Below are 15,925 nucleotides of genomic sequence, written 5' to 3'. Positions count from 1 at the left end.
GTTGCTTGGCATAACGGAGAGTCCAGCTGGACGTCGGTATCGGAGATACCCTCTTTCTTGTATTGTTTACTTTTTTTTTTTATTTGGCAGGTTGTACTTATGTTAGAATGATATAAAATACCGTTTAGAAAAAGAAGAAGAAGAAGGAGGAGGAGAAGAAGAAGAGGAGGAGGAAGAGGAAGAAGAAAAAAGAAGAAAATAGAAAAGATAAAAGCAGCGGGGAGCGGAGACCAACCTCACGACGTCTGCTCGCTATCCCAAGAGCAAAGGGCACTGTTTGGGGTGTTAATTTGTCCTCCCGTTCTTATCACATCAACACCTCATGTGACTCATTCTTGGTCCGGCGACTATCATCGCACTCCCCTCCTTTCTTAACCATACAAGCATACCAACACGGCATAACATTTTTCCTCCGGCTTACGGCGTTTGGCATGTGGGATCTTCAAGAATCCACCATTTATTACCCAAAATAAAGCGAAAGTATTCACACCAAGCATCAATTCATGGGACACATTTTGCGTCTTCTTGGTGGTGGAATTCCACCTACGTGGTCGCGTTCATAATGCCTTGCTAATAAAATTAATGGGTTTTAAGTCGCCGGGAAAGCCCACGTTTTAAGAGTCCACAGTGAAAGTACACGTGACAAGCATGGGTCAGCCCAAGCATAGAATTATTGTATAAACATATCTAACCAGAAGATATTATTTAATTTTTTTAAATTTTATTAAGTATTCAAAATTTATCACATACTCTCTCCATTTAAGCTTTGACATTCTCGTCAGATTAAGAATTCAAATATATTTAAATCTAATTACAATCACCATGATCAGCCGATGGTCAATCTTAATGGATTCGTATTGTAGTGTCCCCTAATCCACATAGCTTATAGACTGGATCTACTATGATACCATTTTGTAATAACTCAGGACCTCACCCAAAATAGTTTACAGAAAGGTATTATTTGAGTTTTATGATTCTGTATAAGTATCCAATATCTATTAAGCAAATAATCGATATGAAACTAAATACACGTCCGCATAAGTCCACACAGTAAGTATTATTTTTTTAATATATGGTGACTAAAACGTGGGGTGTGGATCACGGAAGTAGTATGAGTGGGAAGTAGGGAAGGTAGCGAGAGCCACTTTTCTCTCATGATGTGGATTAAAAAAGGAATTGGAAGCATCCAGCACGAGACCTTGGCTCGACTCAATTCTATTAGAAGTAGTTTTTAATTATAAGATGGAAAGGTTCAATGATCATGTCCCCTCGCAGGTTCTACATGACCCTTATCTCGAGTTGAGCGGTGCCCAGTGACACGGTGCCATAGTTTAGAAGTCTTGGTCCACCAGTTTTTTTTTTTTTTACCGTCACTCCGTGACACTAAGCATTACCATAAGAGCTTTCGGATAATGATGTTTAGCCATTTAGCCCGGCTGATTCACGGCGATGCCAATTTGCCAACATCTCTTTTTTTTTTTCACTGTACTCATGATTTTAATGAAGGATTCTGCGTATCTTTCTTTTCCTAAAAACAAGTTTATCGTATGCTCTTCAACTTCATACACCTATATATATATATATATATATATATAGGTACATGGACAACGGATGTGAGTACAGCCCATAAAGCCAGAAAGAAAGAGGAAATACATAAAAGATGATAGCGAAGTGTAAGTATCCCAAATAAAATCTTTAAAGTGGTAAGTCGCGAAGGATGTTCGCTACACTGATTGCCTTTTTGAAGACATGAGTAGCCTGATGAGAGGCGCACTCCCCCAAAAGCCTGCAAATATCATGTATCAGCCACGACTTGCTGGCCGCACGGCTGGACTCTTAGATCCACTTGATCGTCGTGGTTGAGTTCCTCTCTAGAATAATGTGATCAGCACCCAGTACTCTCCTTGTGTAGGAAACACTCTCCCACGTAGCTCTGACCTCGGCTCCGACCACAAACTGATCGAAAATTTGTTGGCCCCCTGCCATAACAAATATGGCCTCTCGGTCTTTGATTGCAAATCTGGGTCCACCCTAATTAGAAGATGGGAGCTCCCAGAAAATGAGCCTAGTCCTGGACGCTATAAGAACGAAATGAGAGTCTCAAATTTTCTTAGTCAATTCAAAAAACGACGACGCGGTAACGCCAAGAATCTCCGATGCATAAAGCAGTACCACTTTTATCCTCAAATATTCGGACATTTCTACCTAGCTAGTAATAATCAGCCACATAGCGGCCCTAATCTCCTACTCCATATTGTCCGGGCCCCTCGAGGCAGTAACTCCAAGCGAAGGTGGATCGACTAACGAGTATGGAAAATGACGTGGAAGAGTCGGGAGGATATAGGGAGATATTGAGCAACTCAAAGTCCGAGGCGGAGACCGACTTCTGTTTGGCGCATAGCTGAATGCTGCTGATGACTCAGCAATCTAGGACCATCATGAATATTTCTCGAAGACCAACAAGGGAAATAGGTAAATAAATCCAAACTTTGTATATTGATGTCTATTTATTCGAATGAGACAGTAGCTAGTACATAATGGAGCAGCCGTCAACATTACGACGGCTTCGGTCAGAAGAAGCTCGACAAGAGTGAAGAAGGTTTGTTAGCAGGAGACTCATACAAGCCTAAAGATATAACACCGGTTCATCTTTAGATGGGAATTCGAGTTTCAATAAATGCTTTCTTTGCAGTGTTTTAACTTAGCACCAGCCTAGCAAATGGAGCCATGACTCAGCCTCCTTAAATAAATGATGGTACATTTCCGTATCTCCATCATAATGCAAACTTTGGAGCCCTATCACCATCCTTAGCCTAGCTTCACTCCTGTATGGACAGTAAAGATGCTCCCTCTTTAATTAATACAATAACTCTCAACGTTCCGGCTAATAAGTCTTACTCCCTTTCCCCTAAAAATATAAATATATTCTATTAAATGAGATCAATGCCATCCATCTTCGTCTAACTTTGCATTTTTCTGCAATAGAAGTATTTTCCCCATTTAAAAAAAAATTTGGAGGACCAAAAAGTATTTTCTACCTCTTCAAAAATACTTTTAGATAAAATAGAATTATTTGATAAAAATTTCAAAAAATAATTTTAACTTTTTTACAAAGTTCAAAACAGATTTTTGAAAAAAAAGCTACATTTTGGAGCTTTTTCGAAAACAACACTTTTTGGCCCAATCGAAAAAGCTGTTTTTTAATCAAAATACCCCACAAATTACCTTTTTTTTTACAGAAATACCCTCATAAATATCAAATTTTGCATGAATACCCTGCTAAAATTGATGTTTGCATTAATACTCTCGTAAAACACTTGTTTTGTTATTCTATTCTTTTTATATCCTCGTTTTTGCATTAACGGTTTCAGATCAAAATGACTAAAAAATATTCTTAATGGGCAGATGTTAAAAAAAAAATATTTATAAAACGATCGCAATAGAGGATAAAAAAATAATTTCAAACTTTTATTTTATTTTTAATTAAAATAAATATAATTTTTATTAACGACCTTAGAAGAACCGTTATATTAGAGACATTTGTGGAAAACAGTATTTATAAAGATACAGAAATAAATATAAAATTTTAAAAATTATTTATACAAATTTAAATTTTAAAAAAATATTTATGCAAAAAAAATACTTTTTTAAGGCAAAATCTCCGTCCTTTCTGTTTTTTGATCCATCCATCTGTTATCAGTCAGAGATGAACATTTAACGGCATTTTGGGTACTTAGAACCGGTCAAACCACACCCACCTCCCAAGACAGCTCACAAAAGAGAGAGAGAGAGAGAGGGAGAGAAAAAAAAAAAAGGAAACACGCGCGCGAAAGCACCGAGGCCTGCTCCTGGTAAAAGGGGAGAATGCGATTCATCAAGTGACGACCTTCTCTTCATTTACAACTCGTCACGCCTTCAAAATATCTCTGTAAATGTAAACCTAAAAAGGCCCGACAAAAAAATAAATAAGTTACAAAAGAACGAATATATATTTGTTTTTATCTATGTCTCCTGCCTCGCTTGTGGAGCTTTTATGTGAATAGATATAAATGCATTACAGCTACAAGTCTAGGACCCAAGAAAGTAGGGCAGGCTTCCAATTTCCTCCTTCCAAATGTTGGGGATGATAGGTAACGTAGGAGGAGGAATCGGAAGCTGATAGAGAGAGAGGGAAATTAAATAATAGGAAGAAATAAAACAATATGGAAAAATGAAAAAAAAAAAAATTGCTCACCTCGCCGAAAAAGGGAATAAAAACAAGAGAGAGAGACGCACAAAAAAGGAACAAAGCCAGCCCTCGTTCCAATACAACTCTTTTGGCTTTATTTCTCCACCTCCTTTCCTCTCCCCCCCCCCGCCCCCCCCCCGCCCCCCCCCCCCCCCCCTCCCTCCTCCCATGCTCCCATTTCCTTCGTCCCCATTTCTCCGGAGAAGGAGAGAAGAGAGGGAAAGAGTTCTAAGAGTCAGAGAGTGGATTTACGGAGAGAGAGAGATGGAGCGATTATAGGGAGAATGTTCAAAGAGCAACTCCGCGCGAAGGCGTGGGAGTCGACGGTGCGGAAGGCGCAGCGGCAGCACCAGTCCGGGCGGCGCCTGGGGTGCATCTTCGCGCCGATGTCCGTTGCCCCCGCCTCCGACGAGGACGCCAAGGACGACGATGCCCTGCCGTCGGAGGAGCCCTATCACGTCGAGTGCCTTCTACCCAACGGCGACTTCTATACCGGCCAGTGGTCCGGCGGCCTCCCTGAGGGCGCCGGAAAATACCTCTGGACCGACGGCTGCATGTACGAGGGCGAGTGGAGCCGCGGCAGAACCGCCGGGAAAGGAAAATTCTCCTGGCCCTCCGGCGCCACGTACGAAGGCGGGTTCAAGGCAGGCTTCATGGACGGCCTCGGCACCTACACCGGTTCCTCCGGCGACACCTACCGCGGTGCCTGGTCCATGAACCTCAAGCACGGCTACGGTAAGAAGTCCTACGGTAACGGCGACTACTACGACGGCGAGTGGCGCTCCGGCGTCCAGGACGGCCATGGACGCTATATCTGGCGCAGCGGCACCGAGTACGCTGGCCAGTGGCGCGCTGGCCTCCTCCACGGCAAAGGCTCCCTCGTCTTTGCCAATGGGAATAGGTACGACGGCGGGTGGGAGGACGGCGTCCCCAGGGGCAACGGCAGGTTCCGCTGGGCCGACGGCAGCCTCTACGTTGGCGTCTGGAGCAAGGACGACGCCGAGCAGAAGGGGGTATACTACCCGTCGGCGGCGGCGACGTCGCCCACCGCGCGGGACCCGCGGGAGGCCTTGGCCGCCGAGTTGCCGGGGTGCGAGATTTCCCCCGGCGAGACCGTTTTGATTCCCCCGTCCCAGAAGACCGTCAGCTGGTCCGGCCTCGAGCAGGTCAGCTCGAAGCCCCCGCTCCGCCCCCGGCTGAGGGCCTCCGTCGATGCCAAAGGCGGCGCCGGCGCCCCGGCGCCGAGGCGGCCCAGTGGGCGGACCAAGCCCATCATTGGGCTGAACAGCAACGGCGAAGGGAAGAGTGGGTTCGAGAAGATTTGCATCTGGGAGTCGGATGGGGACGTTACCTGCGACATTGTGGATGGGAGCTCGGTCGTGGGTGCCGGAGGGACGGAGGTGGCGGATGATGTGATGGTGGGGTGGCGATCGGTGGACGTGGACTCGAGGGTGTTCAGGACCCCGCCGCAGGTCCGATGGCTGCCGAAGACACCAAGGAAGCAAGGGGAGACCATCTCGAAGGGGCACAAGAATTATGAGCTCATGCTCAATCTCCAGCTTGGGATCAGGTAACAATTCCTCCTCGGCTAGGGTTAGTTTGTTGCTTTGACTGCATTGCTATTGAAAGGAGGAAGCAGTGGGAAGGTCGATAGACGGTACTGTGAAATGCTGAGAGTGAGAATTGTAGTCATACAGATTATTGACTCTCTGATGCAATTTTGTTTTGCTGCCAAACATTCAAATCCTTGTTGCTCTAATTCGGAATCTAATCTACCATTCTATTGGAATTTTGTTTTAAGATTTTAATGCTGATTTCCAAATTTAAGTTTATGTGGGGAAATAAGTGCTGTAGTGACAGAGAGATAGAGTGAAAAGAGAGAAGATGAACAACTTGTTTGCCAAACTAATGATTTCTATTTCCCCTGCATATCTCTGTGCGAGGAAGCTCTTGTTCCATAGAAGAAGAGAAACCTGATTGTTTTTTTTCAAAAAAAAAAGAAGAATGAATGAAAATCTATGTGATTAGTTCTTCCATGATTGCACAGAGCTACGGTTCTCAGTGTTGAAGGGATTACTTCATTCCGGGCTTTAAGATTCTTAAATGGGTTCTTTCCCCTGGATTGATTTTCGAACATGACATCTAGTTCCTTGTTGACTTCTTATTTGAAGTAGTGTAGGGTTATGGTTTTCCCTATTCTCAGAAGCAAGCAATTCAAAAAGAAGAGATTAATTAGTTTTGGTTCTGTGTCTAGGATGAGTTGCCATGGAATGCATTCTTGTGCCGTTATGCCTGGCTTCATTTTAATTATGCATAAGGATCGCACAATATAACAGCTATTGTTGATATAAACGTTTTCTTAATGCGTCTTCCTTATTTTCACAATAACTGCAGGCTGATGTTGTTAATATTAATTTTTCTGTCTTGGTAATATAAAGAGGAAACTATTCTGTCTCAAGTAGCTTCCTCTATTTAATTTGCATTAAAATTTTCAACTTTGATCATCTTATGACGAAATAGAACGCACATTTTTCTGTATAACATGTTCTTGGAGTCTGTGAAGAATGCTTGGCACTTTTGTTAAATCATAAGATGTCATTTATTAATTTTTACGAAAAGACTTAGTTTCATGGCCATTTGTCAAATGATTTTCCAATGTGATTTATATTTTTATCTTATTGTAGCTCAATAATAACCATCAACTCATTTCTTGGTTTGGTGCCGCAGGCATGCTGTAGGAAAACAAAATATGGCTTCACTTGATCTGAAAGCATCAGCCTTTGACCCAAAAAAAAAGGTATGGACAAAGTTTCCCCCTCAAGGATCAAAACGCACACCTCCGCACCAATCTTGTGATTTCAGATGGAAGGATTACTGCCCATTGGTTTTCAGGTTGGTCAAGAAACAGGTCTCTTCACCTTGTATATGTTATTCCTAATTGTATTCAGGATTGCTGATACATCACATTTGAAATGAATGTCCAGGACACTCCGTAAGCTGTTCCAGGTCGATGCAGCTGATTATATGATCTCTATTTGTGGAAATGATGCCCTTCGAGAACTCTCGTCTCCCGGAAAGAGCGGAAGCTTCTTTTACCTGACCAATGATGACCGCTACATGATAAAGACAGTGAAGAAATCTGAAGTTAAAGTGAGTTCTCAGGTTCTCTCTCAATGCATTTTTCCAAATTGAAACAAGACAACCGTTTCCTCATTTGACCTTCTAATCAATAATCACTGCACAGGTGCTTCTAAGGATGCTTCCAGCCTATTATAACCATGTCCGTAAATTTGAGAATACTTTGGTCACCAAGTTTTTCGGTCTGCACTGTGTCAAGTTAACTGGAGCTACCCAAAGGAAGGTCAGGATAGGGCGTGAGACTTGTGCCTGTAGATGTATAGTTATTATTCCTAACCATTGTATTTGCCTTAATGATATTGAACCTGTTTGTTTTCTTTTGTTGTAGGTCCGCTTTGTTATAATGGGAAATCTCTTCTGTACTGAGTTTGCCGTTCATAGGCGGTTTGACCTAAAAGGGTCTTCCCATGGTCGTGCAACCACTAAGCCAGAGTCGGAGATCGACGAATGCACTACTTTAAAGGACCTCGATCTTAATTTTATATTTCGATTGCAAGGACCATGCTTCCAAGAATTTCAAAGGTAACTTAAAGTTTGATTTGCTGTTGCACTCCGTTCTTACAAAACATATTTGACCTATCCAGGATCCTGGATCCTGTGAATTCCCCGAAGTTAATTTAGTGGTTATACATATGCTTTTTGCAGGCAAATAGAGAAGGACTGTGAATTTCTTGAGGCGGAGAGGATCATGGATTACAGTCTCTTGGTGGGCATCCATTTTAGGGGCCCCAAAGAGATGCCTCTGTCTGAAGGTTGTTCAAAAAGCCCAGAAAGTTAACACTAGCAATTTTCTTTAAGTTTTCCTCATTATGCAGCTGATAAATTCCATGTCTTTTGTTCAAAGGTAATGGTGGTGCTAATAGCAGAAAAGAAGCTACATCTCACCTTTCAAGAGCAGATATGGATCAATTTCTCTATGATTCGGCAAGGTATCATTCAGAAACATGGCTATTTTCTTTATTAGTTTTTTTTTCCTACTCAGTTATTCCAATTGGAAATTATCAAACATTTATATGGTAAAATATATCAATATCCACAGATATATTACAAGATCACAGGAAAGCATTATGTGTTCAACTTTTTTCATGGCTACAAAGCTAGTGCTATGTGGATACAAGCAAATGAATGGCGTCATTTGGGTGACAAAATGAAATTTGCTGAGTGTCAAATGTTCTACATTGTTCATAACGCTAGCTGACTGACATAACTTATCTACACATGAATTAACTGGCCTGCACTCTTTCCATGCTTCGCTACAGCAATAAATGTATATAATTTGGCTAGGCTATTGTATTGGATGGTAGCATCCAACTTTTTCCTCTTGAAGATGATTAATATCACCATTTTGGTTATATCTTGTTCTTTAGATTGTTACCTTAACTTTTCTGTCGAAGATTATGTTAAGGAAATCTAATTTTAAACAATATAATATGTCAGATCAATCAGATGTTGTCCACCACATGTGATATTTTCTAATTTCTCTAATATCGTGTCTTGATTCAGGTCCTTCTTATTACGGCATATAAATCTTGCATCTGCTATCTAGATTCCTGAACAAACTGGTCTATTGGCCTTATTTTTCGCATTCCAATCACATGCTTGTTGTAGGTTGGCTGTGAGCAGGCCAGGAGTGAACATGCCAGCTAGGGCTGAACTGACGGTTCGAAAGAATGACAGTGAACCTCAGCTGATTGGAGAACCCACAGGGCAGTTTTATGATGTAGTCTTGATCTTCGGCATCATAGACATACTCCAAGACTATGATATCAGCAAGAAACTTGAGCATGCATACAAGTCTATTCATTACGACCCGACTTCAATATCAGCTGTTGATCCAAAACAGTATGCAAAGCGCTTCCGTGATTTCATATTCAGAGCTTTTACAGAAGACACCTAGAGCTTCTTAGCAGGAAGTGCCACCATCAATACCACAAACTTCAGAACAACCCCATGGAAGCTGGTCAAGCTGAACCCGAGGCGCATGACTTCTGGGCATGTGTATACTATTTCAGTGACAACATTCAGAAAGATCCAGTGCTTCAGGAGTCATGGAAGCCGCTCGAGATTGGCTCGTGGCTTGGGGGGAGTTGCATGTCTGTTAAACCAGCATGGCTCTCTCCCTACGTAAATACAAACAGAGATGTATGCATTCCCTACATATTTGTCACTACAGGTAATTCTTAAGTGTTTATTGAAGGTATAGATAGAAATTGTAACGAGGAGAGAGCACAAGCCAATTAGGAACTGTAAATGATTTTACCTGAGGTAACATGTATCAGATATCATTCTTTTCTGTAATCAGTTTTGTTTTTTACAGAAACACTAGAGGAATTTCTAGGATTTTCAATATACTTGTACAGGAGGAGTCAAATTGAAACGACTTTGTGTCACATAACTTATAATTTGCACTCATGAGATAATACAAAATCTTGACGTCGATGGCAGGGTTCTTAAATATCAATGTCAGAATGTTGTACTCAAGTGTTTATTTCGCTTATAATGTTAAACTTAGGATGCCGTATAAGAGATGTTATTGGATGATTCCACTTTTGACTTGGGTGGGGTCTTCTAACCATTTCATGATGCTACTAGCTAGTAGTTGGCGGATAGCATATTTGTGATGGGGACACTTTTGCGGAGATAAGATAGTGGGCTGGTGCCTTGCACTTGGCGTTGGAGACTTTTTCTACAATGAAATAGACATGGGAAGCAGGAAAAAATTTGTCAGTTGTGTAGAACCCGCCGGATATGGACCAATGAACAACATAATATGTGATTTAATCTTTGCATCGGTTCAGAACCTTAGAGTGCCGAGTGCTTGGCATTGGGCAACAACTTAGTGCGTCAATGAAGCTCTCATGGTTATGGATCCATCTGCAGGAATTAGAAAACAAATTATTTAATTATTGAACAGAAAGATTTGTCGAAGAATTTCATAATATAGTCCTCGTATGATTGGCTACATAGAACACTATTTCATCAGTTGCACTATTAACTTTACAATATATATGTGAAGGCTCAGTAGAGAGTAATGCATGCATCAATCAGCATGCGATGGATCTGAAAGCCATCTGATGGCTATCAAAAAGTCTCTCTCTAAACAAATAGCGAAGTCTCCTTCTAAACAAATATTGGAAATCCCAATATCTGCATTGCGGAAATCAACCCCTCTTTGATGTTACCCAACTATAAATTTGGCTCATTCTGGCTTGTGGTTGATTAATTCCTGTATTGGTGACAGGGACATCATCTCTTCTTGAGGAATCTTTTGTTCATAGTGGCCTACAGATAATTCCTAAGCCTGCACTCCCTCAGGATGATCCCCAATCTTGTTAAGAAAGCCTGGAAAATCCTTACTATATTGTAAACCAAAATCTCGAACATACATTCAACAGATTGCGACATTAAACTGTCTCTGACTTCTTTGTTGTACTTCTGTTAATATAAGTTTATTGCTAAATAACATTGTAACAACCCAGGACCTAACCCAAAATGGTTAGCCGGAAGGTTATTATTTGGGTTCCTTGATCCTATATAGGTACCCAGCGAATAATCAATGTGGGACTAAATACATGCCTGCACAGGTCCTCACATACTCCTCCTGTTCAAGCCCTGACGTCCTCGTCAGGCTAAGGGGTCAAATACATTCAAAATCTAATCACAAACACCACGATCGGCTCGTGGTCAGCCCCAATGGATCCATGCTACAGTGTTCTCTAGTCCACATAAGTTATGAGCTGGGTCCACTCTGATACTATTTGTAACAACCCAGGACCTCACCCAAAATAGCTAGCCGGAAAATATTATTTAGGTTCCTTGATCCTGTATAAGTATCCAAGATCTATCCAGCGAATAACTGATATGGGACTAAACATATGCCTGCACAGGTCCCCACAAACATCACCTTGGTTAAGTTATTTCCTCCATGGGTCTCCGGTATCAGATGCAAAAAAATAATAGAGTTGAAAAAAAATTCTTAATCAGAAGGGGAATCACAATCATCCAAGTTTTTCTATGATGTGCATGGCACATGACTGCTTTTTCATCTTTCTTCTTTGAAAACTTCAATCAAAAACGAGGTATTTCTCCATTTTTTTATTTACTATACTTTCCTCCCTCCAATCTCTAGTGCGAGTACAAGAAACCTAGGATCAAGTTGGGATTAAATGGATTTAAGGCAACTATGCAAATTATTTAGCCAAAAATTGTATAAAAAGCCTTGTAAACTCAACTAAATTTTTTTTTAAAAAATGGGGGTTGGGTGGGGGGGTGTTTCTACTGGCTTTTTTTGTTCAGAACAGCAAAAAAATAAAAATTGTCTCAGCAGTGCTCTATTGGGGAAGTCCTCACAACAGGGCTTCCTCCTCCCTCTATTGATTAAATCCCAAACTATGCATCAGAATCAGTGGGATCCTAGTACAATATACTTCAGATCTCCTCAGAAGTTTCTTTATAAAAGGTTTTATGAAAGAATTGCTTTTTCTTATGGTGTTAAAAGTAGAGATGTTCAAACAAATAATATGCCCCAAGTCCATCCTAGAGAGTGCTGACCACCATCTCAACAAGCTTCTGGCACCAAGGGAATCCGGAAGAATTCTTTGTGGGATATGATATTATATTTTTTATGATCAGACTCGTTGTCCCTCCAGAAAAGGAAGGATGATGATCAATAAAGTGATACCTCACAGTGTTACACTGTTACTTCTACTGTAGCCAGTTTGGGTCAGGAACAAGCTTTTATAATTTTTCAAAGTTTTTTCATACATGATCTTCTGTACTCCATCCCTTCTCTTATTTTCTGTGTCAGAAACTAGTCCTAGATAAGTTAAGTTGCACTGAGGGTAGGGATAATTAGTAGCTAGAATGCTAAAAGGATACAATCCAAGGGATAATCATGAGACATGCTTCATGTCTCAACTCTCAACACATGGTTTGTAGAGCCTACAAGCATGATTTCAAAGGACCATCGTTCCATGCAGCAAGCGATTTGTGGATAGATTGCGAAGTGCAAGGGAGTAAAGTTTATAATTGATCGCATCTTAAAAAACTTGGATATCATATCACAAATGATCATATTGTTTCAATTTTATTAATTTTCTTGTTCTCGTTGCAATCTTCCATATTTGGACATTGTCACAACTAAGATCTTAGCTAAAAAAGCTAGCCAGAAGGTATCATTTAGATTCTTTGGCCCTATATAAGTACTCAAGATCTATCCAGTGCTTAGTTGATGCTGGTCTAGACACACGCCCGCATGAGTCCTCATATATATATGAATTGCTAGGCTAAAATCAATTACAAACATCATGATCTACCCGTGGTCAGCCTTAATGGGCCCATGCTACAATATCTCTTAGTCCACATAAGCTATAGACCAAGTTTGTTTTGATAGTCGGAAGGTATTTTTTAAGTTTTTTAGCCCTATAAAAGTATCTAAGATTTATCCAATATAGCCGATGTGGGACTAAACACACGCTCGTACGATTCTCACAGACATTCTTCATTGGAGACATGATTGAAGCCTTTGGATAACCCATTAGTCTGCCTTCCTTTTGCGTGGGTATGATCAAAGAAGACAAGCAGACAGAATATGGTGGAAGAGGACTCGCAGACAGTTGTCTCCTGGATGCTTTCCAATGCTTAGCAATACTACTTGTTATCCTTGTTTGACGGATCTGATGACTCTTGGATGTTTACTAGTTCTTTGTGCTTATCATCCCTGTTTGTTGGCTGCGAAAGGTCTCAAAGGAGCCAGCTGACTAGCTTTAGTGCCTCATCTATGCGAAGAAATTAGCCTGCTGATTGTTTAGCAAGCCATGAAGTCTGGAAATTTTCCCCTTGGAATATTACTTTCCCTTCTGTCTTCCTTAAAGAAGAATAACTTGGGATATGGCAAGCTTCTTGCAGCAACGGCTGTTTTATCCAAGCTAGACAATGCCATGATATGTTGTGATTATGTGGGCTGGAAGAGGCCCAGCCACTACTACAAAACCCAAAACCTCCTTTTCTTGGGATTAGAGGGAAGTGTCAGATGGACGCCATATGCAATCATAAATTTTTTCTCAAACTGATAGGTATAAGCTAAAGAGCCTGCAATTAAAAGTGATGAGATTAGCTAATGAGGAAATTAAATTGAAGGGAAGAATGGGAAAGACATAAACATTAGTAAGTCAGTATGTTATTCAAACTTCTGTATGCATGAAATTAACTCTACTATTCATGCTCCTCTCAGAAAAAAAAGAAAAGGAAAGAAAATAAAAAGAAGAACACTATGATTTTACACCTAATTTTTTTAACACATACAAAAATTCTTCCACCATTTCTCCTTGCATTTGTTGCCATTGTTGTTGTTGCTTGCAGTTTATGTCTTAAGTCTTTCAATGATGCAAGGATCTGAAATTACAAAGTCTATCAGATTGCCCATAGATCGAATGTGTTCTAAATTTCAGCTGTCATAGTTACAATTCTTCTAGATTAGTTGGATTGTATTAGATTCCTACATTTGTACCTGTATTAACCCTGCTTGTAAAGGTTTTGACCTGACATCTATGGTGTATGTCCTGTCTGTGGAAGCATTTGTTTAAACTAGCCTAAAACCGTTCTTTAAGTTTGCATTGTGGAAGCTAAAAGTCTACGATGCACCGAGGGGCTGCAAATCATTGAAATTGAGCTTGGATTTAGATTGATCTTTTCGATCTATGTTGCTGTTATTTCTCTTTTATTTCTAATTTATATTCAATTTTACTGAGTCCAGAGTTTGTAGTGCCGAGATTCAATGATCTCAAAAGTCATATTAAGAGTTAAATAAACTAATGATGTGTTATCACTTGAATTAAAAGTCCTCATCAGCTAAACTAATTAAGTTCTCTTTTCCTTTGAGGGAGTTAATCTCCCTCTCTAGCTTACATGCTTGCATTCTCTTTTCCTTCTTATATCCCTTCTCCCTCAGATCTTCGGTCCACCGTGTTGTTCATTGCTACTGTTGTCAAAAGATGCCTATTGCCACTCTCTCTTTGTACCCCCATGGACTGCATTGCCACTCTATTTCCATCCAACAGGAATCAGTGTTAATGTAGAGATGTTCATTGCTACTGCAGGCTGCTTCTAATGCAAGTTTCTCGGTCATTTGGTGTGCACTGGAATTTCAGGGTAATTGTAAGGTCATTCCAGTCATGCTACAGAGCACTTATAATATCTATCTACTCCAAAGCTGCTCCTGGGTATTTATAAATATAAACCTAATCCAGTTTGTAATTCTATGATTTTGCTGGCTGTATTGGTCCAACTTATGAATCTTATAAGATTTTCAATCCAATCATCTAAACAAGCCCTAAAAATGAATAGGGATGCACCAGTTGTAAAAATCAAGCTTGTTTGTAAGGTAAAAGGTTATTATGCTGGAAAAAAATGTGCAGAACCTTTGGCAAAATGATTTCTCTAGTTATGCTTAGGTTTATAAATGATGTCATCAAAATTAGTTGATTGTTCATCAATATTATGATTTGTTTATAGTTTACTCATGACATGTTCAAGAAAGTTATTTGCTTATCCATGATATTTTATTTTTGAGTTCGGAGAAATTGAACATGGATATCAACACGCCAGACCAGTGGGCCTAATTTCCAGCTTTGGATTGGGCATTTGGATTGGGCCTCTATTCTTCTGTTTTTAAGTGCATACCCAGACTTGGCCCATTGGCATCCATTGACTACTAGTGAATTATAGAACTGTAAATCATGTATATAGGTTTTGAACCAACCTAACCAGGAGAATTTGCATTCTGCACCATGTGCACCATGTGGGGCCTGCACCATGTCAATCAGATCATCTCATTCCTATAGACCTCACTCATCCTACGCTCATCTCGGTGATTGGCCACGAGATTTAGATGACCTAATTGGCACGGTGCACAACCACATTGGCACGCAATATAGGATATAATTTGCCTCTAACCAGAGGTGGAAGACAATATAGGCATAAAACGGCCTAATAAAAATGCTAAACCAAAATGACCAACAGTTCTCACAGAACCTTAAAGGGTAAACTAATCCGGGAATCTGGGGTGATCCTCTCATGTTCATTGAGCGATATTTGTCATATTATAATCAGTGTCTCTTTACTTTAAATTTTAATATAAAATAAAAATTAGATTTCCTAGCCATACATTGAGGTTCCAACGTACTATATCCCAAAATTTCAATCCGAAAAAAAAAAGATCAATGAAGAGGGTGAATCTTGCTTCAAGACATCTAGACGATGGTGAGAAAAGAAATGGTCTTTCAGGTTAAATATATATTCAGAGGGACTAATGGAGTTGTGAATTAGGTGGCTGCTTATGTGGCCAGCCACTTTGAAAGTACTCTGTGAGTTAGAGAGGAAGAATTTTTTTGGACATTTTATAATTTATTATTTTTTAATTTTATTGGTTGTATTTATATTCGTGTTGTGTAGAATATTTGTATGATTAAAAAAAAAAAAGAAAAAAAAAAAGAAAGAAGAAGAAAGAAGAAGAAGAAGGAGGAGACGAAGAAGAAGAAGCAAAAAGGAGTTGGAACCTTG

General features: G+C 40.3%; 1 protein-coding gene across 1 annotated transcript; it reads left to right on the top strand.

Annotated features, from left to right (window-relative positions):
* The first annotated feature begins 4,286 nt into the window (after positions 1–4,286).
* Positions 4,287–9,661, top strand: LOC103701723 (phosphatidylinositol 4-phosphate 5-kinase 6-like). The gene is made up of 8 exons (XM_026802426.4): positions 4,287–5,798; positions 6,956–7,120; positions 7,213–7,378; positions 7,473–7,589; positions 7,695–7,888; positions 8,012–8,118; positions 8,211–8,295; positions 8,975–9,661. The coding sequence occupies exons 1-8, from the start codon at positions 4,513–4,515 to the stop codon at positions 9,261–9,263; spliced, it is 2,409 nt and encodes an 802-aa protein (XP_026658227.3). The 5' UTR covers positions 4,287–4,512; the 3' UTR covers positions 9,264–9,661.
* Positions 9,662–15,925: the final 6,264 nt, after the last annotated feature.

Source organism: Phoenix dactylifera, chromosome 17 (genome assembly GCF_051530095.1).
Source record: "Phoenix dactylifera cultivar Ajwa chromosome 17, Ajwa_hap1_PhDact_Kaust_v1.1, whole genome shotgun sequence".
In the NCBI taxonomy this organism is placed as follows: Eukaryota; Viridiplantae; Streptophyta; class Magnoliopsida; order Arecales; family Arecaceae; genus Phoenix; species Phoenix dactylifera.
The sequence above is the reverse complement of the archived record's forward strand: the minus strand, read 5'-3'. Positions and strand labels throughout refer to the sequence as shown.